The sequence below is a fragment of the Dermochelys coriacea genome, chromosome 6 (genome assembly GCF_009764565.3).
Source record: "Dermochelys coriacea isolate rDerCor1 chromosome 6, rDerCor1.pri.v4, whole genome shotgun sequence".
NCBI lineage: Eukaryota > Metazoa > Chordata > Testudines > Dermochelyidae > Dermochelys > Dermochelys coriacea.
Window position 1 is genome coordinate 58,242,856 of NC_050073.1, and position 24,635 is coordinate 58,267,490.

Here is a 24,635-nt window from a genome sequence, read left to right on the forward strand (position 1 = left end):
AAAAAATGCTCTCTCTTCAGAGAGGATTTCCCCTTTTTCCTCTATTACAACCATTAGTGGCCCTAGCCATTTTGCTGGGAGAAAAATGGTTTTTGGTCCTCCCCCCGACATCTCTAACCCCATGTGCCCAAGTGTGTGGGGAGTGTGGAAAGCTGGCCAATAAGGTGCAGAGAGAGAGGGGAGAAAACAAACAAAAACTGAGCAGCACAGCAGTTTGCGCTCCCTGAAAGTTGGGGCCCAGGGCAACTGCCTTGCTCACTCACCCCTAGAACCAGCCCCGATTACAGCCATTCATAAATTACCTGAACTTTATATAGATGCACATTTTGGGACTTCAGTACACAACAGGGCCCGCAGAGAGGCAGAGGCCTTTGGTTGGTAATGTGCATGAGGATGTGTGGATGGAATGGGAACAGGAGCCAGGGAAGAAGACCCAAGGCAGGAGCAGTGTCAGCACCATCACCACCAATCGTGTGCTGAGGTGTCTTGTGTCCTGCTACTTGTGTCTTCGGGCCACTAGCTTTAGGGGAGTTACTCCAGATTCATACCACGGTAATTCAGATCAGAATCTGACCCATTGTCTTTAAGGGAGAGTTTCACAGGAAAAGGATGGAACCCTGAGACATGTAGATTGAAACTCATTGGAAAGGAATGTATTTTTTTCACTGTTTGCAAAACATCAAGTACACGGTGCAGTGTAAATATGTATAATAATAACAACCGCTTCTCTAAACCTACCAGGGCAAATGATCAGCACAACATTAAGATGGATCAAAAGTTTATTTCTTAAAGCAGGTAAAGAGGCTTGCCGGTAAATGGGCAGATATGGCTGGATATAGGAACAGATGATGCAGATTTAGGTACAGATGTTGCTGCATGGGCCAGTTAAGACAAGACTGCCAAACCTGCAGCTCTACAGAGCTCCCAGTTCATGAGGGCTCCACCCACTACAGACAGTTGGAAATGCTAGTGGGCCATTCACTGCTCCACGGTGTGAGGCACAAGGTGCTTTGTGCTGACTGCTGAGCATTGTGATCATAGCTTGGGGTAATAGGGTGTCTTGTCCTCTAACATGGACCTTGCTGGGGCATACCACAGGTTTCCTCACCTATTTAACAGATTGCCTTCCACTACATGCTAAATCCCCCTCTCTACTTCTAGATATGTGACCTAATAACCCCACCCATCCTCAGGTGGCTGAGCCCCTCCAGGTGGCATGGCAGAACAATTTAGAGCCAATGAGGATAGAGAAGGCTGCAAACTGTCTGAATCACAGGCTTTGCAGTCTGGAAGGCCCAACAGAATGGCTTTGCAAAGAGCCTCATGTGCTTGAACCCACCCTGCCATTGCAGCTCTTCAGGCTCTGTGAGAGAAAGCAGACATTTCAAACTTGTCATCAAACAAACCCAAACAAAGTCCACATTTAAAATCTCAAGAAGTGGCAAGAAGGAAAAAGAAAACACTTCTATGTACATGGGAAAGTACATTTGTCTTAGTTCATTGGTGATGTGGGGTCCATTTTTCAAGCCACCTTGGTAAGTTTGATGTCCCCTGAGATTTGTAAAGCTGTTACCAAGTGCAGGGGCTGAATGCGGTGAGTGAAATAACAGAGCTGCCGTCCATCGAGCAGGACACGGATCTGCTGGTGCTCACAGAAGAGCTCCATCTGCAAAGGAGCAAGGGCAAAGGGGGAATTAGAGGCCAGCACCAAGGGCTGTCTATTTCACTAGCCTGGACTTTGGAACCCCAAGTGCTCTATGAAGTGGAGTGTAAGGTCTGTCTAGTTTCTCTATGTCTCCTGTAAGTAACATCTTATCTCTGCTGAAAAGCTCTTACAGCAAATTATCCTCAGTGAATGGGAAAAAGAATTTGCACATAGAGATGGTTCCTCCACATCAGGAGGTGTTGGGGGAAGCTTGCACTGCCGCTCCCCATGCTGTACTAGTTTGATGGCTAAATAAGACTTAACTCTTCAGGACTGTCAATCTGGCATCTTTCAACTGTATAAAATTCACTGTGTTGTACTCAGCTGGTCTACTGTCTCCCTCCTACACCCATGATAACTAACAAGAATACCTTAAACGTGTCTCCTGCTGTGAATGGGAAGTAGGGAATGTTCTTCTCCTCTCTTCCCCATTTCCCAGCAATCTGTGCATTCCGGGTGATGGATTTCTCACTGAAGTTGACTGTAAGTAACAGCCCAATATCCTTGCTTGCATCCATGGGGTCACAGAGCAGAGTCACTGCAAAGCTGTAAGGACCAAGTCAGTGATCATGAACAGGACTTTCAGCAAACTACCAGAACATGGTTGGAGTGACAGATGCACATAAGGACATAGAGCATCCATCCCAAACCACTTAGTTTGGCATATGGCCATGTTTTAATGGTCTGGTGGTTGTAATATCCTGAAATGATGTCCCCATATTCATCAGCAGTTCTTTGGAATAACTAAAGCAGACCCGCCCTGAAAGAATCCATTTCAGGTTTTTCATTTTGGGAGTGCTTAGCCAGTTTTATGCAGACCTCAAGCCAACCTAGCCACATTCAGCAATGCTGGTTACTGTAGTTGTTTACCTTAACACTGAGTCGTAAGTTATTAACTAGTGACTTGTCTTGATGTGACTGTGATGTCAGTTATGTCCAATGTAATGGCACCCTATAAATACTTCTACTTTGTGATCAATGGAGATTGTTTTTCTGTTTTATTTTGATTTGAGAAGGGAAGAAAGGAGTGTGCTCTTTAGTGTCAGATTGGTACCATCCTTTATATGGATTGCAAATTGTATAACAACAAAAGGAATAACTGGAGTGTCTATACTAGGTAGTTTGTCACAGTTTCAGAGTTAACTGCACCTGTATTCCCTCTTGGGGCTTCCTGGAGGGCACCAACTTAAGGTTTCAGGCTTCCAGCTATTATCTATCTTGGGATACCCCCATCTCTCTCCCTCCTGCCTGAGGTTTTAAAGCTGCACAGCTCCCTCTCGTACACTGTGAAATCCCCAGCAAGTCCATCCAATGGCTAGCTCCTGTGCAATGCTTTCTCGCTCAGGGCTATGAACAGTATATTACCAGTGGTTACAAGTTACCACACAGCTCAAGCACATTTATTCTTAAGTATTACAGAGAAAACATTTAAAGAAAAGTTTCTACACACATTCACCCATTAGTCTAAGGGGGCCCTAGTAGGCTAAAGTCTTTCTAACCCTTCCACAATGTTTGGACCCCCTCTTAGACAGAAGGGCGTGTCCATTTACTGGCCTAGAGTCAATTTAAACCCACCCTTTTCATATCAAAAGCCCTTTCTTTGTCTGTTGGCCTCTGGAAAACCCAGTTTGAATCTGAATATACAAACTTCCCCAGCGGGTGATACCTGCAGGTGTTTAAAGCCTCGGTGAGTCACACTAATCAATCCCCATGGGGCTCTGGTAACCCTCCCCCCTGGCCCACACTGGCCCATACAATCCCTGGCCCACAGTGATACAAAAATCATTCATAAACTTAATACAATATGGTCCCCAAAGATATTGACTGTGGTTGCAATATCTGTCTCAACATTTGTGTATCTAGTGATTCATCCCTGTGATTCATCTAGTGATTCATCCTATCTAGTGATTCATCCCTGCTTCTTCCTGGAGCTTCTCAGGGATCTGAAGTTCCTGCCCTTGACTCCTGAGAGCTGAGAATGGAACGGGTTTATACTAGGCCACTTGTGAGGGACTGCTGGATATGGAGGGACAAAGGAGGCATTACTGTGTGTCCTTCATCTCAATGGTGCAGGCAAAGAGTAAATTCTCAGTCATAGGTAGCCTGATTCTCCACTGCCGTAGCCCTTGTGTAGTTATGTATACCTGTGTAAAGTGCCAGCAAATGCTCAATTCAGGAATCATTAGGGGAAGTTCTATGATCTGTGCTACACACGAGGTCAGCTATACATCTGTAGTGGTCCATTCTCACCTGAAAAATCTATAAAAAAAAAGAATGAGGGGTACTTGTGGAACGTTAGAGACTAACAAGTTTGTTAGTCTCTAAGATGTCACAAGTACTCCTCGTTCTTTTTGCTGATACAGACTAACATGGCTACCACTCTGAAACCTGAAAAATCTATGAATCTGGAGCAGTGGGGGATCAGGGCTGTGGCTCCAGGAGGAGGGAGAGGGAGCAAGTTGTTTCATACTTCCCCTTGCCCTGTTCCCAGCTGGGTCCTAGCAGCCCTCAGGATTTTGCTGAATATTTCCCCTCAGCTGGTGGCTGTGGCTGAGCAGACATCTACTGCTAACTCTGTTCAAGGACATACCCCATGGATAAAGCTAAGATTTAGTCATGGGTATTTTTAGTAAAAGTCATGGACAAGTCATGGCAATAAAAAAAATTTATGGCCCATGGCCTGCCCATGACTTTTACTATAAATACCCATTACTATATCTCATCTCCTGAGCCCCGCAGCTTTGGGGGGGCCGCTGCTTCAGTGTTGGAGTTTGACAGCCCCGATGGCCTGCTGCTCCGGAGGCCCCCAGGACCGCTGCTGCTTGGGCAGTCCCCGGGGCCAGCTGCACTGGCCACTATTCGGGCGGTCCATGGGGCTATATCAGGATCCATAGCTGTAAATGACTATAGCTGCCATCTAAACTGCACACAGCTACAGACCAGAGCTTTTTATGCTTGAAACTACTGGATTCTACCACTTATGCAAAATTAGATGATGAGGCTGTCTTTGTAGGCCTCCAACCACTAAGGGGCATTATAGTCCCAGATCCTGGATTGGGTCTGTTGCTGTCCAACAGAGGGAAAGACTGCACATACACACCAGGTAGTTTATATCACAGAAACAAGCAGAAGAAGGTTTGTTGCTTGCCCAATCACTTTACCACATTTTTAGAGAGACTGGGCTATCAGTTGTCTCCCTGCAATCTCACTGCAAAAAGAAAGAGATTAGGTCGTGGCCCATGATTATGAGTCTGTACCGCTTCCCTTCCAAACTCAAAAGAATGCAGGCCCTCAAGGAACCTCTTGTGCTTATGGCCAGCCTAGATGGCAGATACTCCTGTACGTGAAATAACCAACTGAACAACAGCTCCCCACCCTACCTCTTGGGGTTGGAACATATGACCCCAATAATAGTGATTTTCATGGCTGGTTTCAGTCCTCCTTTAATTTCACCAACATATCGCTCCACCTAGTGGGAAAAAATAACTGTTATTGATCTCTAGATTTGCAGCCTGCATGGTAAACTGCAGAATCATGTGATATATTGCATTTATTATACAATTCTGTCATCTCATCGGCCTTCTGTTCACCAATCAATTTCCCCTGGGACTTATTCTAAAAATGCAAGCGACTAAGTACCTTTAAACCACTGCCATTTTTTAAAAATAACTATAAAAATTCTTTCTTTATCCTGTCTACAAATATACTTGAAAACGAAATAGCTGCAAATCAATTCTACCTTACTAATCCCAAACAGCTCCCTGATCTGTTTTAGGGGTTAGTGACAACTTTAATAGAATAAGTGGTTAATGCAGAGGATTAGAATTGGGATAGTACTTCTCTATCTCACAGGGATGTTTTGCGAGTTAATGGTTATAAAATATTTTGAAAATATAAAGTGCTATAAATACATAAATAGTATGTATTTGTACTCATTTACCTGTGTAAAAATTTTTGAGAAACCTCAGATAGAAGATGCGATAAAAGAGCTAAGTATTATGTTATTAGCAATTTTCATCATTTGCTTTATTTTTCAAGCTCAGTGCACAGGTAAAATTAACAACAGAGTCAAAAGACTAAATCTTGCCAGCCTTATCAGTCTAAACTCCAATTAAAGTCACCAGGAGCTCTGCACAAACAGGCATTTAGGATTTAGCAGGCTTTAGTCCAAGGAGAGAGGGCTGAAAAGAGCTAAGGGAGTTGATAATAAAATATAAATACATAAGAACTGCCATACTGGGTCAGACCAATGTTCTAGCCCAGTATCCTGTCTTCTGACAGTGGTCAGTGCCAGATGCTTCAGAGGGAATGAACAGAATAGGGCAATTAACAAGTGATTCATCCCCTGTTGTCCAGTCCCAGCTTCTGGCAGTCAGAGATTTAGGGACACCCAGAGCATGGGATTGTGTCAATCCTTGATCATCCGGGTTAGTAGTAATTGATGGACCTATCTTTCATGAATTTATCAAATTCTTTTTTGAACCCAGTTATTCTTTTGGCCTTCACAACATCCCCTGGCAATGAGTTCTACAGGTTCTAATATTACTGACTTGGTATCTCTACTGACATAGGACTAAGCTCAATAAAAATCAGACCTTTGTGGCAGTTTGCATGAACTTTTGTTCATAATGAAGCAGTTTCCATTCAAATGTAATTTGCTACAGTTGAACTTTAGAGTTATGAACACCTCAGGAATGTTGTTTGTAACTCTGAAATGTTCGTAACACTGAACATTATGGTTGTTCTTTCAAAAGTTTATAACTGAACATTGACTTAATACAGCTTTGAAACTTTACTGTGCAGAAGAAAAATGCTGCTTTCCCTTTTTTTTTCAGTTTATGTTTAACACAGTACTGTACTGTATTTGCTTTTTTTTTTGTCTCTGCTGGTGCCTGATTGTGAACTTCAGTTTCCGAATAAGGTGTATGTTGATTGGTCAATTCAAAACTCTGGTGTTCATAACTCTGAGGTTCTACTGTATATCACATTATTTTTTTAAATAGATCTGGTTGGATGATTTTTTTAATAGATCTGATGATCTGAAAAATTAGATCTGTTGATGATTAAACCTTAAAAAAGAGCAAATCTGCAATTCACCAAATGTTTGCTCATTTTCATGAGCATACAAACTAGAGATAACAGATTTCTCTCACACAGCGATACTCAGACTGAGTTTTGTGAGCCACAAGTGGCTCTTTAATGTGTATCCTGCAGTTCTTTGTAGGACATAATATTAAAACACTGTGTGATTTAATTATTAATCTAAGTTGTTAACCAATCAGGATGCTTTTACTATGTTATTAACCTATTGTAGTTGATATAATAATAATAATACTTGGTCAGTCATTTTGCTGTGAGAATAATATATAGTAAACAAAACAATGAATTCACACTACTGTGGTTCTTTCCAGCAATGTTGAGGTCTGAGTATCACTACTCTAGCACATTCCTGTGGGGCTAGTGGAGGACTGTTGAGAGGAAGGATGGCCCAATGATTAGGATGCTGGTTTAGAATGGGAAAGAGCTGGGTTCAACGCTTTGCTATGCCACAGGCTTTTGATGTGACCTTGGGCAAGTTGCTTAGTTTTTCTGTGCCTCATTTGTCCATATGTAAAAATAGGAATAACAGTACTTCCCTACCTCACAAGGTTGTGGTAAGCCTAAATACATTAAAGATTGTGAGGCACAATGGTGTTGGGGACGGGGTTACTATAAGTAAAAAAAAAATTGTTTACTATGACTCCAACACTTTTTCTAGGTTACATTGGTTTAAAATGTCCCAAATGACAGCATGTGGACCATTCCCTATGAGTCCCACCCAAAGACTATTCCAGATGCTAATAGATATCATGATTAGAAAATTTCTCCTAATATTCTGCCTACATTTTCCTTCTTCATTTCAATGTATGTAATTTCCTGTCCTTCTTTCAGTTTCAGTATAACAATTAGTTAGATCCCCCCTGAGAGTGGCATTTACGACCAAATACCTTCTAATCCCACAGACAGTTATAGAACCCTGCTTTTTTTTTTAATAATTTTAAAAAATAGAGAGAAATGACTAGAGAATCTAACATTTTAGAAAATGTACAATTATTCCTTGGGGGAACTCAACAGAACCCCAGGCAGGAAAATTTAGGATACTCACCAGAGGAAAAGTGTCAAAGGGTGAGATGTATTAGCCTGTGGAGTACCCCAAGGGAAGTGGCAGACTCCCTTGAGATATTTAAAATTAGACTAGACAAACTAGTGGAGAATATGTCCCCTCCTCCCCACCAACACTCATTGCTTTCTTAAGTGAGAGACAGTAAAATGAAATAATAACACTTTACAATCTGAAAGGTGGGCTGTGAAGATTAACTACTTAATGTTTGCAAAGCCCCATACCGTAAATACTATTATTCATATGTATGATACTACATAAAGAATAAATGTAAGTGTACCCCGGCTTCCATGTGGTTTTAGCACTTACAAATTCTTCCATGGTACCCTGAATACAGGCTGAGGTCTGATCATTCACAGGTGATTCCCTAGCTGAGATGGAACACCTGGTATGCCTGAAACCTACTCAGGGATCCAGCATGAGGTAGCAGGAAGAGCTCCTGAATGGGTTTTAATTTGATTATAGGAAGACCCATGCACCTCTAGCAGTTGTGTCTTTTTAATACATTTATGTATTTAAAAACATATTTTCTACTAAAAAAAACCCCACCCCTACCAGTGGATTTATTCACTTACATTTGTGCCCCTGTCATTTTCTGTCATCTCTCTGCCTTTTACTCGTCTCCTGTGCAGCAGCCTCGCAGCAAAGTTTTCTTTTCTTTTCTTTTCTTTTCTTTTCTTTTCTTTTCTTTTCTTTTCTTTTCTTTTCTTTTCTTTGTGTGTGTGTGTGTGTGTAGAAAAAATATACAAAAACCCCGGAATAAAGGGAGGATGAAAGGGGGAGCATTATCTCAGTCAAACACTGGTTAGACACCACCCGCTCAAATAGCTGAGTCACAAGAGCCTACTCTTCATCTTCCATCACACAGTGGCAAAAGGCGATAGAGAAACAGTGAGGAACTTGATAGCTCATAGGTATAAAAACAGCTGGGAACTAGTAATCAGTTGTAGTACTAGTCAAGGCCATGATAATGCAATTAATTCCATGCAAGTGAACCCTGGCACCTATGTGGACCCCATTGACTTCAGTGGGGTTCCATGCAGGCACAAGAGTCTACCCAAGCAGAACCCAGTGCAGAATCTACCCTAAACTGGCAGTGACTGAAAATCATTATCTAATGGCTGCTAGGTAGCCTAATGGAAAGGTATTGGCGGTCCCAGTCCAGTTCCTCTTTGGACAAGCGTCCATATCACAAAAACACCATCAAAGATGGCCCTAGCTGGACTCCTTGTTGTAGAAGAAACAAGGACCAGATGCATGTGGACATTAAGGCAATGGAGTTCAGGAGCCTAAATACCTTTGTGGAATTTGGCCTACATCTCTCACTCTTGTATGCTAAGTGGTCCCTACAGAGCAAAGTTGAGGGGCAGCATGAACTGTCACTGCCCATGCTGTACCTTTTCAGTGGATATGCAAAAGATTTAATTCCCCAGGGCTTTCAATATAATATCTCTGACAAAGCACTGAATTAACATATTTTTAAAAACTGTAAGACCAGCTATACTGGGTCAAACTAATGGTCCATCTAACCCAACATCCTGTCTTGCTGCAGTGGCCAATGCCAGGTGCTTCAGAAGGAATGAACAAAACAGGCAATCACAGAGTGAACCATCTCATCGTCCACTCCCAGCTTCTGGCAATCAGAGGCTAGAGACACCCAAAGCAAAGGATTTAGGGTGACCAGATAGTAAGTGTGAAAAATCGGGACGGGGTTAGGAGGTAATAGGAGCCCATATAAAAAAAAGCTCTAAATATTGAGACTGTCCCTATGAAATCAGGACATCTGGTCACCCTAATGGGGTTGCATCCCAGACTATCGTGGCTAATGACCATTGATGGACCTATCCTCCTTGAACTTACCTAATTTTTTTGTAACCCTGCTATACTTTTGGCCTTCACAACATCCCCTGGCAACGAGTTCCACAGGTTGACTGTGTGTTGTGTGAAGAAATACTTCCTTTTGTTTTAAACCTGCTGTCTATTAATTTCATTGGGTGACCCTGGTATTTGTATTATGTGAAGGAGTAAATAACACTTCCTTATTCATTTTCTCAACACCATTCACAATTCTATAGACCTCTATCATATCCCCTCTCTCAGTCGTCTCTTTTTCAAGCTGGAAAATCCCAGTCTTTTTAATCTTTCCTCATAAAGAATCTGTTCCATACCCTTCATCATTTTTGTTGCCCTTCTCTGTACTTTTTCAAATTCTACTATATCTTTTTTTGCGATCGGGTGACCAAAACTGCATGCAGTATTCAACGTGTGGGCATACCATGGATTTATATTGTAGCATTATGATCTTTTCTGTCTTATCTATCACTTTCCTAATGGTTCCTAACATTCTGTTAGCTTTTTTGGCTGCTGCTGCTCATTCAGTGGATGTTTTCAGAGAACTATCCACAATGACTCCAAGTTCTCTTTCTAGTATGGTAACAACTAATTTAGACCCCATCATTTTGTATGTATAGTTAGGATTATGTTTTCCAACGTGCATTGCTTTGCATTTATCAATATTGAATTTCATCTGCCATTTTGTTTCCCAGTCACCCAGTTTTGTGAGATCCCTTTGTAACTCTTTGAGTTTTGCTTTGGACTCAACTATTTCGAATAATTTTGTATCATCTGCAAATTTTGCCACCTCACTGCTTACCCCTTTTTTCAGATCATTCATGAATATGGTGAACAGCACTGGTCCCAGTACAGACTCCTGGGAGACACCACTATTTACCTCTCTTCAATCTGAAAACTGACCATTTATTCTTACCCTTTGTTTCTTGTCTTTTAACCAGTTACTGATCCATGAGATGACCTTCACTCTTATGCCATGACTGCTTACTTTGGTTACTTTGGTGAGGGACCTTTTCAAAGGCTTTCTGAAAGTCCAAGTACACTATATCCACTGGATCATCCTGGTCCTTCGTTGACCCCCGCCCCCTCCAAGAATTCTGTTTGATTAGGCATGATTTGCCTTTACAAAAGCCGTGTTGACTCTTTCCCAACAAATCATTTTCATCTCTGTGTCTGATAGTTCTGTTCTTTACTATAGTTTCAACCAATTTCCCTGGTATTGAAGTCAGGTTTACCAGCCGGTAATTGCCAGGATTGCCTCTGGAGCCTTTTTTAAAAATCGGTCACATTAGCTATCCTCGTCTAGTCATCTGGTACAGAAGCTGATTTAAGTGATAGCTTACATACTGTAGTAAGATGAAACATAAACCTTTTGGTATCAGAGGCCCGGTATGAGACCTAAGGCCTGAGCTAAAGTAATGGTCAAGACTTTGCTAACATAAAGCAAAGTTAAGCTGCGAGCCAGAGGCAGGCCCTGCTCACAGAAGCTGGCAGGAAAGGGCTGATGTTGCATAAAGATATGCTGTTGCAGAAACATATATCTAAAGTGTATTAGATACCAGAGCCATACACAAATGGTACAAGAACATTCTTATACCATCCACATAGATAACAAGGACAGGGGCAAAAGGCCAGTATGACGGGTATTGTTTTGTTCGAATCAACATGTACAAGGTGAGAGGCAGCACCTTACTGCGTAGAAGGGTGGTGCATTGTTACGTAAAGGGGTTGCACTCAATACATCAAGAGTGTTATGTAACTTGTTTGTACCTGTGTATAAGAATGCATCCCAGAGTGGATGTCTTTGTCCAGCTTAGGGGGCAGTGGAAAGTCCCACCACTGACTGAGCTGAGTCCATTGCCAGGGAGCACATAGGAACTAGCAACAAACCGTATATAAGTTATATAAGTTATATGAATTGGGGGGCTAGAGATTGTGTTTCTGTTTGACAATAAACCTGGTCGACGTGCCTTTGTACCTTACTAGAGTTTGTGGTCATTGGGGGTTCTCTCAGGGTCTGCTGTGTTAGCTATCTGCGCAGAGCTGGGACAGCACACAGAGGGAACACACATGCAGCCGACTGTTATCATCATTGAACAAGAGCAGAGCACCACACCGGTAGCTACTGACAACACATACCACAGGTAATAGTTGTGCAATTTCATATCTGATTTCCTTCAAAACTCTTGGATGAATACCATCTGGTCCTGGCAACTTATAACTGTTTATCAATTTGTTCCAAAACCTCCTTTATTGACATTTCAATATGGGCCAGTTCCTCAGATTTGTCACCTAAAAAGAATGGCTTAGGTGTGGGATCTCCCTTACATCTTCTGCAGTGAAGAGCAATGCAAAGAATTCATTTAGTTTCTCGCAATAGCCTTATCCTCCTTAAGTGCTTCTTTAGCTCCTTGATTGCCCAGTGACCCCACTGATTGTTTGGCAGGCTTACTGCTTCTGATGTACTTTTTTTGGGGGGTGGCTATTAGTTTTTGAGTCTTTGGCTAGTTGCTTTTCAAATTCTTTTTTAGCCTTCCTATATAACCCACACACCACCTGGCTGTGGTGTTCTGTCCCATCTACTATTGATAGCACTTAGAGAGAGATTAATGAGTCTGTTCTACAGACTTAGCTAAAGGGTACATGATGTTTAGCTCATGTGGCAACAGCTCATGCATTTAACTCCAGAGGTCCCAGGTTTGATCCTGCCTGCCAACGGCCAGGGTCTGTAGGTGTTACACCTAATTATACTTTTAAACTTGCCAGAGTTCATGCTCCTTTCTATTTTCCTCAGGATTTAAATTCCAATTTTTAAAAGATGCCTTTCTGCCTCTCGCCACTTATAGTGCCTTATAGCTTCCCGCAGCTCCCATTGACCGGGAATGGCGAACTACGGTCACTGGGAGCTGTGGGAGATCATGCCTGCGGACAGTCAATGTAAACAAAATGTCTCACAGCCCGCGAGCTGATTACCCTGATGGGCCATGTGCCGACGTTTGCCGGACCCCTGTATTATGTTTTTTAATATGGAGAATACATTTAACTTGAGACTCTATTATGGTGTTTTTTAAAAGTTTCCATGCAGCTTGCAAGGTGTTGTGACTGTACCCTTTAATTTCTGTGTAACTAGCTTCCCCGTTTGCGTCGTTCCCCTTTCTGAAGTTAAATGCTACTGTGATAGGTGTCTTTGATGTTTTCCCTCCCACAGGTATGTTGCATTTAATTATAGTATGGTTGCTATTACCAAGCTGTTTAGTTACAAGTTAAGACAACTGCAATGTTACTCAAATAAATGCTCAAATAAGCAAGGCCTCCCCTCTGTCCCAGCTTGTGTTTGGTTATGATGGAAGGAGCGCACAACCGTGTCCTGGGGGAACGGCTGCAGACTGGTGCCCGAACAGAAGGCAGAGAAGAGCCAGAGCCGCGAGGCTGAGCCAGAGGAAAGTCTTGCCGAGTCTCCACTGCACCCTACATGGTCATTTACACCCTTGGCTGCAAAAGGCTACCAAACGGCAATTTTTCGGTCATGTACTTTTTCATCCATTCTGCCCTCTTGTGAGCGGGCCACGGAGGGGGTGGGCCAGTGGGCCGGCTCCAGAGCAAGCTACGGGTAAAGCCCCATCCTGGCTGGTGGGGCCTTGGGACCCCCGCAGCGGGATCAGGCGGGAGCCCCCAGGCACGGCAAGGTCCGAGGGGGAAGGGCTCGGCGCACAGCGGCCCTCACAGGGGGAACCGCGGTACCGGGTCACTGCGACGCGGAGCGAGGGCGCGCGCGCCGGGTCCGCCTCAGGGCTGTTGCCCCAGGCCCGGGCGGCTCTTGCGAGTAACAGTCGGCAGCACGTGACGCGATTCCCGCCTCTCCGGCCACAGGCCGAGCGGCTCAGTGGGCTGGAGAACGAGGGGCGGGTCGGCTGGTTCAGGAGAGGCTGGGCTACGTCGGCCGCTGGGTGGAGCCTGCGGGGTGGGCGGATAACTGGACAGCGGGGGGGTCCGGCTCGGGGACGGTGGGCGGAGCTGTCCCTGCGTGGGGTTAGCTCTATGCTTCCGTGCCTCTAGAGAAAGATGGCACTTTATTTACATAGTCATCCGGTTTGACCAATAAGCGCTCGCCGTTTTGGGCGTGCCGGCTGTTGGGAAAGTCACCTGATTCGTCTTTCAAGATGGCCGCGGCACTAGGCTGCTCAGCTTGGGGAATGTAATCAGTGCGGACCGTCCCATAAGCCCCGAGTGCGCAGGGGGAGCCGGACCGATCCACTACCTCTGGGTCTTCCCTAAGAGCTGCGTGTCTAGTGGTGCCCAGCCCAGTCGATGCGGAGGGGTCGGGACCGCCGGTGCTTGCTGGGCGCTACGGGCCCTGATCTCCACTCATCCCAGGCAGGTCACCCAGGCGGGCGCTGGGACGGGGCACGAGAGGCAGCCAGCCAGCCAGCGGGGGAGGAGGGCACCTAGGGAGGGGGCTAGTGGGGGGATTTCGGGATGTGGGCGGAGGACTGATGACCCAGGTCCTTGGTTCAGGGATAGGACAGCAGAGGATGGGGAGCGAGGTGGGGGAAATCCACTGATGGGAGGGCTGACACGGGGGGTGGGGTGGGGTGGGGTGGGGGAAGGTAGCCCTGCGAAAGTGTTTGGTGAATCTCTGACCGGGTCCTAATGTTTGTGTCACAAATATAAAGCACCATGTTGCGGGGTTTCTTGTACCTTTCTCTAAGCAGCTGCTGTTAAGTCTGGATTCTAAATTAGATGCACCCCTGGTCTGATCTGGTATGGCAATTCTTGTGCTACTTGTCACTTGTATTTTGAATGACTAGACCATGGAGACTAAACTCTCTCATCTCCCTTAAGATGATCTCTCTAGATCATGACTGACTGAGACACCTTGGCAGGTTAATATATAGGGGTGAGAAGTTCCCAGTGTGGAGAAAGCTTGAGATGGAACTGCTAATGTTCACTACAGGCTCCTGGGTTGTCAAGATAGCACATTTTACCTTTCCTACAGAAGTCAGAGCTCTATTGAAAGCATAGTGCAAACAAAAACAAATACATTGATCCTTCCTGTTTCCTGAGAGCATTGACTAAACAAGTATCAGTGCATGTTTCACAGGAATAATGTTTAAATTACCTACTTGAACAAATATTGTGGTATTGATCTTATCACTGGCTGGGAATACATTCCAAACTTTAAAACACTTAAATAGGTACAGCTTGGTTTCTGATTCTAGATCTGTTCTGTTCCAGGTGCACTGAGGGAAGATTTGTTGTGACTTACCTCTGGATGGTTTTTCTTTTCTTCTTTTTTCTTCTTGTCTCCAGGAGTCCAGTCACAGTGGGATGATGCATCCATTTGGTAATGAGGAAGCAGCCTCTCTGGAACATCTTTTCTGTTTTTTTTGTGAATGTGTGCAGCAGGGAAACTGGGAGCTAGCACAAGCCTGTATTCCTCAGTTACATCAGTGGCAGGGGGATGGCTCTGAGAAAGTTACAGCTATTCTGCAGGCTCTAATAGCTTGTCCGTCTCAGTTAAGGTAAGTGCTGTGTGGGATTTTTGTCTAACTGGTGGAAGCAGAAGTGTGTTAAACAGGATGTATGTGATGCAATTCTCAGAAATTGAGGCTGATTCTTTATTCTTAACTATAAGGGACCCTTAGAATCGGGGCTGGATTAATGCAGGGGCTGCAGCCCTGGGCTAATGGGGGGCACCGGCTCAGCAGGGCTCAGGCAGGCTGCCTGCATGCCGTGGCTTCATGCTGCTCCCAGAAGCGACCAGCTGCTTGCACGTCTCTGCGTCCCCTGGTGGGAATCGGCCAATGGGAGCTGTGGGGGTGACACTTGATGGCCCAGGCAGCACACGGAGACAAGCTGTTCCCCTCTCCCCAGGGGCATGCAGAGACGTGCCAGCAGTCAGCCACTTCCGGGAGCAGTGTGGGGCTATGGCAGGCAGGCAGGCAGCCTGCTTGAGCCCTGCTGCGCGACCAGCCAGGAGCTGCCTGTGGTAAGCACTTCCCAGCCGGATCCTGAACTTCACACTCACTCCTTCGCCCCAACCCTCTTCTCCAGGTCATAATCCCCACCTGCACCCAACTCCCTCCCAGACCTCGCATCCCCTCCTGCACCAAACTCCCTCCCAGAACTTGCACCCTTCATCCTCTCCTGCACCCCAACACTCTGCCCCAGCCTGGAGCCCACTCCTGCACCCAAACTCCCTACCAGGCCCTGCACCCCCTCCTGCATCTCTTCCCAAGCCTGGAGCCCCCTCTTGCACCTAACTCCCTCCCAGAGCCCTCACCCTCTCTTGCATCCCAACACTCAGCCCCAGCCTGGAGTCCCCTTCTGCACTCAACTCCTTCTGAGAAATAAACTAATATAGCAGCTGTTCTAAGGTAAGAAGTAGGCTATTTTGAATTAACTATATTCTACATGTTTTAAGACTGAAATAAAGCCATTCTGTGGTTACATGTAAATTAAAAGCCAAGTTTAGTATAGCATTAATTGCCTCGATGCCATAATTGTGGTGGTTTTGTTTTAAATTAGGAAAAAGACTTGTATACAAGGACCCCACAAAATATAATAGGCCTGGGCCTACAGGAGAGTTAATCCGGCCCTGCTTAGAATCCTTGAAGCAGAACATGCTTCCTTGCCAGTGTTTTTTCCTTCATGCATTCCATTATTATAGTTAACATTTGAGTGCTGACCTGCTCAGATTTGCACTAATATATGTAGGGGACCCAGCCTCAGTCAGCTTACAACCGTGTTCATATATGCAATAGATAAAATGATGATATAGGCTCAAGATCATGCAGAAATCTAGCAAAGGTCAATTTTTAAAGACTTCACTGAAATAATGTGAGTTGAAGGAGGAGAGGGAGTCTGTTTTAGAATTGTAATGGTGCTGACACTGAGTGCTTTTTGTTTAGAAGATGATCAACCTATTTATTTAAAATGTTGGCTTGCTACTAACAACACCTGAGATTATTAAAACTGAAAATTTTTAAAAATCTTATTTCTCACCACTTAAATTGTCTACTTTTCACATTTCTCAATTTGAATAGTGAAACAACCTTTAGTTTCACTTGTTTTTTCTCTTGACTTCTCAAGCACTTGCATGAGGTTATTAAGGCTGGGTTTCTGACACTTCAGGGGAACTTAAAAAATTTCAACTTTTTGTAATTTTAAAAAAAGTATCAAATGTTTCTTCTTAAGTCTTATAACTTTTTGGTAATAATTTTTGAGTATCAACTACACAGACAGCATTCTGGGAATTATTTTTGTTTGGAGGAAAAAACACAATTAAATTGATGTTGCCAACAGACATGAGAAAAATAAGTATATTATACTTTTTTATCCTTGGTACTGGCAACACGGCATACACTGGCTCTGTGGGGCAACTTTTCATACTGTGAAGTGGGTAGAGATTTGTTTTGGTGCCTAGATGTTTGAAACTGATGGTATATGCTATTACTTCTGCAGGTGTGGACAGAATTACAGCCCTCAGAGACTTGCTTGGCTTTGGCTCCTTGTGCTCAAGAAATGGCTGGTATGGGATCAGGTAAAGAAATTTGTTCTAGTTGATCTCCAAATGGAAAATAATGTTTGTAAACAGAAAAATAATAAATTTTGTAGTTGCCTATTAAAATTTGAGACTTACTGCTACTAATAACTTCAACTGGTTCCTTAGACCATTTTCCATTAAACTTAGCAAGAAATTAAAAGAAGTGTTTTGGGATTATTTTTTGAGGCCATGTGAGTTAGCTTTTTAGTATGCATACTCGGTGTGAGATGTTCTTATGAATAGACAGCATGAGTTAGTAACTTACATTTCTATAGCCCCTTTTATCCCCAAAAGATGAAATAAACCAAGGATTGCACAATGCTTTACAAATGGCATACTTTCAGGGAATGTAGTTTATATATACAAAACTATGGGGAGGAGAGTGGTAGGCAGCTAGCACACTGCACGAAGGAGAAAGAAACAAGGCCTTCAAAAAGGGGAAGATTGGTCATGTGTTTGTCTTTCCTCACCTTTTTCATTCCTCTGATCCCATTGCCTAGGTTCATGAATTTTCATGATCTTTGAGGAAAGGTGACCCTATCCCAAAGAGGTTATGGGGAAGTGACAGTTGCTAGCTATGTAGCTGGAAATAGAGAATGGAATCTGTTGGTGCAAGAACAGCTGCTAGATATTTTAGGATGGGAGAAAAGGCTTTTAATTCCCAATAAAATAAATATCTCTGAAGGTGTCTGCCCTAAAATAGCAATTAAATAAGGTTTTGGGGTTTTTTTACCTGTAAACCTAAGATAGTGGCTCACATCTTCCCTATTCTTGTATCTTTTTTTCTTTTCCTGATAACTTCAGAAAATAATTCCAGGTGTTCTCCAAAGAGAAACTGAATTCTTACTCCTCTTAGAAGAACTGCAAAAGGATGTCTCAGATGAAGTCCTAAAGGTGAGCTGAGTGCCTGATATATTGATCATTCTTAGGATGAAAGTTAATGCTATGAGTTAACTTGACTGACCTTGTGTTTGAGACATTAAGGTACCTTTGGTTTTCTCTCCATAAAATAAAGACAGTTGAATGTGAGGTAAGTTCAAGTTTATTCACTTTAGGTCAAGGATCTCAAACTGAAATCACCATGAGGGCCACATTAGCCCGAGGGCCACATTACTGACACCTTTTCATATAAAGATTCAAAAGCACACCCCTCCTGCTCCTGGCCCCGCCCCTTCCAACCCCTTCCCCAAATCCCTGCCCCTGCTCCGCCTCTTCTCCGCCTCCTCCCCTGAGCGTGCAGCTCCCCACTCCCTCCTGGAAAGCACGAAGCGCCTGGAGGTAGGCAGAGGAGCAGGGACGTGACGTGCTGGGGGGGAGGGGGCGAGGGGAGCTTGGCGGCTGCAGGAAATAACTCAGGGGAGGAGGGGTGGGAGGAGCTTGGCAGGCATGCGGCTCGCAGGCTGCGGTTTGAGACGCCTGCTCTAGGTAGTGAATTTGTCATATATAATGGTGATGATTCTGGCTAGAGAGGGGATAATGTAGGCAGGTGCTGAGCAAGCTTTTCTACATAGCTTTGCTAACAAACCTGACTCCTGACCTCCAGCTGCCTCTGCTGTTGCAGTCATACATCCCCATATGCAACTCTCTGTGCACCTCAGTCCTCGCGTATAGCCCTTTAAATACAATAACAATGGAATGTTGCAAATTTATCTCAAAGGCATTTGGGGAGCAGGAACTGTACTTTCATAGTGCTCTTGGGGTCACAAATCCATACTTCCATTAGGTTTACTGACCCCAGCCTGAAAGATCTAATATGGTAGACCAGACTGGAGTAAAAGTGCCTTTACTAACCAGGCTTGACTGTAGGTTGCAATGGATACAAGGGCTCCTGTGTCTTGGGAGATCATTTTGTATAAAGAACAGAAATACGTCCCTTGGGCCCAGGACACTGTTACTCTCTGTAATAATTCTCCAGTGCTCTATCTAGCTCATTTTCAATATCCCACACAGTGCAGGTTTCCATGACTTTACTTGTTAGATTGTTCCACAGTGTTATAGACCTCAGACAGGAGGTTTCTTCTAATAATCAGCCTTTGCTCAGCTTCATCTCATTATCTCTAACTTTACCTCCTTACGTCAGCCTAAACAATACTTCTTCCTTATTGGTATTAACCAGCTGCAAGTATTTGCTGAATGTAATTGTCTGGTCTATGCTTCTGCTTTTCTCTTTGCACCATTCTAATAATTCTTTTGGTTTTGAAATTATGGAAGGTGGGGGAGGAAACCAATAGACACTTTGAAAGTCGAATGAAGGAAAACCTAGATCTGGCTGCCAAAGTAACAAAATCAGTGGGACACTTTAATAAAACTTAAGTTTTGTAAAGTACTTTTTTCATACATTAGGAAGGTTTCCATAATTAAAAACAAAAAATTCCAGTGTCAATACTTTGAATTTTTTTTTGTTTAAACAGCACCAGTGGTGGAAAGTAAAATAGGTTTTAAAAACTCTTTTTGTTTTTAATCAACCAAATATTTGGATGGGGATTTGCCTTTCAAAGATTTTTAATTGTTGACTGAATGTTTACTTTTGTAAGATTTTTAAAAAAGACTAGTTGCTAATGGTTAATAGGATCTGCAGTGATTCTAGTTCGGATGAAAATCATAAGGACTCTGTATCCTCATGCCATAAGCAGACCACCAGGAGGGGAACGGTAAGAAACTCCCTCAATAATGCAGTATTGTAAGTAGGAGCATTATGGGAGTTTTATACTTTAAACATCCAGATTTGGCCACTATTATGGACAGGGTACTGGACTAGGTGAGCCAGTATGCAGCATCTGAGCTTTTTGGGAGTTATAATCATTGATGGCGTGTGTTCGCAAAAAAGTGCATTATTTTGGGATTGAAACTGAATGCCTGTAGTTCTGAATTCCTGTAGCAGAGTTGGTTGCCAAGGTAAATTAATGGTTCCAAGTGGATATCTATTGAATCTTTAAATTTGTTGTATATCTGGTTATATTTTTTTATTGTGTGTGTGTGTGTGTGAAAACCAAGTGGCATTCAGGCCCCTGATCGTATCTGTCTGTTTCCTCCCAGGAGCTGTTTGAAGCATTTGAATGTGTCCAGAGCAAGCATGAATTGGACAGAAAGAAAAGAGATGGCCGCACTTACAGATTCAGTGTGGAAGCAACCTCTGCTCTCCAGAAGCTTTTGTTGAGGGCTCCCCGGCGGGCACAAGCCTTGCTGGAGTTTCTGCAGGGAGAACATGGCACACCCAGCTCTGCACTCCAGCACAGTTGCTCTCTGCGAAACATCTATGTTGACTTTCTCCGTGACTCCTTAAAATCTCTGCAGAGGCTTCAGCGGTATCCCAAATCCTCAGGAGAATTGGATCAGAGTGAGACGGTAGATGCTATTTACAGTGTCCTTAGCGTGTTGAATTTTGAAGTGGAGCATCAGACTGGCGAGCTCCGACACTTGTGCAGGGAGCTGTTTGATGCTTGCTGGGCTGAAGGAAGCCCACTGAAGGAAGAGAGGTTACTGGGCTGCATACTGAGGAAGCAGAGCCATGCCTTGCTCAGTCTGTACAGCAACGTCTTCACAGAGAGGACAAGAGAGAAACTGCTGGGGCCAAAGTTGCCAGGAAAAGGTTTGTTTTGTTTTCTCATTAAAAGTTGGACCATTGAGACTTTGCAGGCAAGACACGTTGGCGGGAGGAAGGGGTGGGAGTTTGGCCACATATGGATTTTTTGTTGTGGAGACTTAGTTATGGAGGCTGAATGTGGCTTTTGCTTAGTGATTTCCTAACTGTTCTACTGCTGTGAACCTTGCCCAGGGCCTGCTTTCTTCAGAGGTAGCGCTCTGTGTTTGAAAGTAATTCCATTTGTGTCTCTCAGGTTCATCTGAGCAGTTGGACACAGAGCGGGTAATGCTGGCTTTGTTCTCAGAGCCTGAAGAGGTTTATTCTTGGAAGACTGCATATTTCTACTGCCTGAGCTGCAGCAAGCACTTTCTGGAGCAGATTCTGGTATGGCAATAAATATGATAGGGAGGGGAAAACCCAATAGTGGATCAAGTTAGCACCAGGATTAGAACATTTTACATCTGATTAGAGGTCTTCAGCTGACCTGACTTTTGGTACCAAGAGATTAGCTAACTAGCAGTGGGTTTTTATTATCTGTTGACTCATCTGCACTGTTTCATCTCTTTGATTTAAGATATTGGCAGGGAGGTCTCTGGAAGATTTAAACCAGTGTGGTCTGATGGTTAGAACAGAGAATGTGGGAGATGGGACTCCTGTATTCTACTCCCAGCCGTGCCAGGGATTCCCACTGATTCACTGAGTAACCTTGGCAGCCACTTAACCTCTCTGTGATTCAAGTATCCCATATGTAAAATGGGGATAATGATGCTTCACAAAAGGGTTGTGGGGTTAAATGGATACTTGTGAAGCACTTGAGCCTGGGGTGAAAGGTGCTATAGGAGATAAAAGTGCACAAATAAAGACTTATATTGAGGGCACGAGAATCCAGACAGATGAGCCATGATTTATTCTGTTACTGGCTCAAAAACTCCACTAGTTTCTGCATAAAACCTATTTAAAATATGCAGAATTAGAGAGTAGCCAGGGAGAGGGGGTAGATTGAGTCTCTGGCTTCCACTTGGAGTGACTCCTTTTCTTTGTAGCCCAAATAAAGAGAAACTTGGTGGCCTGTAAAATCTGGGTTTGAGAAAGTTAAACTACTTTCTGAAACTACTATTGTGACAGCCCATCACCACGCTAGCAGGATTCTGCATTTTTAGAATAGCAAATGTTTTCTTCCTTTTTTTGTTCTCTAGGTGACTGCATTAACACTATTAAAAAGGGAAGACTTTTCAGGCTTGAGCAGCTTACTGAGTCGAGAATTCAACCCCCTCAGCCGTCTTCTAGTATTGCTAGGGTGGACTCACTGTCACAGTTTAGAATCGGCAAAAAACTTGTTGTATGCGCTTCACAAAACTCAAGTAAGTACATGAGTGGAGAGCAGGTTGAAATGTCTGAATGCTATGACTGACAGTTGGATTTGATTCCAGTCATTTTAAATTAGTTGCTTGGATTGTTAGAACAAGTCTCATTTTAGAGACTTCAGATTTGATTAACTGCATAAACTGAGATTCTGAACTTTTAAATATCTTTCCAAATGGAACAAGTAAGGGTGAATCCTCTGCTTAGGATTTTCAACCTCTTTTTAAAAGAGGTTTTATAAAAAGAAACTTTTCCTTAAAACAAATAGTGTACAGGCAACAGCATTGCAAGTTCGTCTTCACTACATCTTCATCAGTGTGCCTCAACTGTGACCTGAATGGGGTCCTTGGGGCCATTCTCCAGGGCCCATTCAGTCCTTGACCTCAGAAACTCAAGGCCAAATAGTGCCAATGGTTTTGACTTTGTATTGTGGGTATTTATGCCCAGGAACTGCATTGAGACATTTAGTCCATTTCACATGTGCCACTGAACTTGTAGACACTATTGATCTGAGTTGAGTGGTGCCATCCACTTAGTCCTGAATGCCCAAAATAAAATCCACAGTAGCCTAAATGTCAGAGCTGAGACTAGAGGGTCCACTTTATTTTGGAATCTTCTTCCTTTTCTGGGTATACAGAGCTTTTAAACACTAAGCCTGTAGTTCCAATCCAAGCAGTATTGGTGAATGGTTGCCTTGGACAACTGATAATGGGATACTGAGCCTTTCACTTCTAGATCATTGATTTGAACTCCATCCCAGGTCAATAATGTCTTAAGGGAGTTACCATCTGATGCCTGGTCAGTGTCCTGTATAAGATAGCACAGTCTCAGATCAGTGTTTAGTGGCAGGCATCCATAGCAGAACATAGGCATATCGGAGGTGAGTCTTTAGGCAGCTTGTATTTCTAACCCATACAGTATCCATTCTGGGTATATAACTAGATTGACAGCTTTGGAGAGAGAAGTCCTGTAGTATCTTTCAGAAGCACTAGATTCTCTTTACAAATAAAATGTTAAAAACTACAGGGATGAGCTTACAGACTGAAAAAAATGACTGTCAGGTTTAGATTGCTTAACCTTAACAGGGCCCCTTCAAAATAAAATGCAGCTATCTCTCCTCCATTTTGTTGCTTTAATGTGTAAATAAAGAAAAGGTGCAGAAATCTGCCCATCTAAATATATTAAGATTCCTTTAGCCATTAAACATCACACGTGTGAACCAAACTCTGGTTTTGTGCTATTCTTGGTAAGATAGAGGGATCTGGTGTAAATGTGATCTCTTCATTTTATGTTAGCTGATGCTAATTTGCTCTGTCTCTCTCTAACAGGGTCTGTGCAATGACTCAGTATTAAAAGAGTTCTGTGATGGGCTGTGGGCTCAAGTGGAGGTTCTTGAATGGTGCACACAGCAAAACAGGTGAAACAGCCAGAAGCACTCTTTTTTTTTTTTTTTTTTTACTAACCATGTATTTTGACAAAGGCTCCCTATGTAGTCAGAATTGCATATATAGACATTTAATATGCAAATGCCAAGTACACAATATCTATGCCATGTCTCTGTTAGTGGCCATAAGCTATAGAAACTTGATGCTTGTCTACGTTTTTATTTAATTTTTTTAAATTTGCAAGTTGAGTCAGTGTTAATACTGGAAGATCCTTGGTGTAGACAAGGTTCAGGTGGTGGACCCATTTTCACCATTTTGATTAGTCTTGCTTTTTCTTGTAGTATTACTATCCCAAAGAAGATTCTTTTGCAACACTTGTACAGTCTGGATTGCCACTCTGCACTCTACTCTCTTCATCACCTCACCAACCTTCTGGCCCTGAATGAAGAGGATGTCATTGAACTTCTTCAGAAGGTTCCAGCCAGAGACCAGCAGACGCAGGGTAAATGAGTAGGAATGTAATTTAAAGGTATCCTTCTGCAGAGTCCACTCAGCATATACCTTTAAATTCCTCATCATGCGATAGTACTCCCGTCTGGAAGGATCAGCGCATACAACTTGCACTTTGCAAATAATAAACGTATCACTTAGCAGAACTTAAACCCAGCTCCACAGGGTGTAGAAAAGTGATTCTCAACAATTTCCATTTTAAAGGAGAACTGTCTCCTATGAGAAGGTTATGAAACCCAGTTAGCTTGGTTTTTGTTTTTCCCCTGCATGCGGGAGCTGTGTGTGTCTGTGTATGGAATGTGTAATTTCAAGTTGTTGTTTAAATGAACCAACAATTTTCAATGAAAGAACTTGCAGTAATGCTGAATCTTTCTTTCTGATTTCTTTTGCTCTCTAAAAGGAAGCCAGTTCTTTATCTCCTACCACAAATTGTCAAGATGGTGGCATCCTATTTTTTAAGTGTGTGTGTGTGTGTGTGTGTGTGTGTGTGTGTGTGTGTGTGTGTGTGTGTGTGTGAGGAGAGGGAGGGGGAG

At 43.4% G+C, this 24,635-nt stretch overlaps 2 protein-coding genes across 12 annotated transcripts in view; one reads left to right on the plus strand and one right to left on the minus strand.

Moving 5' to 3' along the window:
- Nucleotides 1–761: 761 nt before the first annotated feature.
- Nucleotides 762–8,625, minus strand: LOC119857739 (galectin-related protein A-like). Its single transcript, XM_038407042.2, has 4 exons — nt 8,441–8,625; nt 5,086–5,174; nt 2,077–2,251; nt 762–1,666 (listed from the first exon to the last, which is right to left on the minus strand). The coding sequence occupies exons 1-4, from the start codon at nt 8,465–8,467 to the stop codon at nt 1,523–1,525; spliced, it is 435 nt and encodes a 144-aa protein (XP_038262970.1). The 5' UTR covers nt 8,468–8,625; the 3' UTR covers nt 762–1,522.
- A 5,088-nt stretch (nt 8,626–13,713) lies between these two features.
- The window catches only part of ZFYVE26 (zinc finger FYVE-type containing 26), a 74,720-nt gene continuing 63,798 nt past the window's right edge, over nt 13,714–24,635 (plus strand). For 6 of the 11 annotated variants that reach the window (XM_043517400.1, XM_043517404.1, XM_043517405.1 and 3 more), the window contains exons 1-9: nt 13,851–14,090; nt 15,027–15,238; nt 17,181–17,259; nt 18,067–18,156; nt 20,299–20,851; nt 21,099–21,229; nt 22,042–22,206; nt 23,536–23,624; nt 23,934–24,094. In XM_043517400.1, coding sequence (XP_043373335.1) covers nt 14,025–14,090; nt 15,027–15,238; nt 17,181–17,259; nt 18,067–18,156; nt 20,299–20,851; nt 21,099–21,229; nt 22,042–22,206; nt 23,536–23,624; nt 23,934–24,094 — 1,546 coding nt within the window. In that variant the 5' untranslated portion in view covers nt 13,851–14,024. Of the gene's footprint in view, nt 14,091–14,252; nt 14,478–14,951; nt 15,239–17,180; nt 17,260–18,066; nt 18,157–20,298; nt 20,852–21,098; nt 21,230–22,041; nt 22,207–23,535; nt 23,625–23,933; nt 24,095–24,635 lie in introns of those variants that run through there. The other 5 variants (XM_043517399.1, XM_043517401.1, XM_038404323.2 and 2 more) reach the window with 4 other exon arrangements.

Coding starts and splice junctions, on each gene's coding strand:
- LOC119857739 (XM_038407042.2), bottom strand. CDS start 8,467: ATGACAGAAAATGACAGGGGCACAAAT. Junction 5,175..8,440: donor AAAATGACAGGGGCACAAAT/GTAAGTGAATAA, acceptor TTTTCCCACTAG/GTGGAGCGATATGTTGGTGA. Junction 1,667..2,076: donor CAGCAGGAGACACGTTTAAG/GTATTCTTGTTA, acceptor GCTCCTTTGCAG/ATGGAGCTCTTCTGTGAGCA.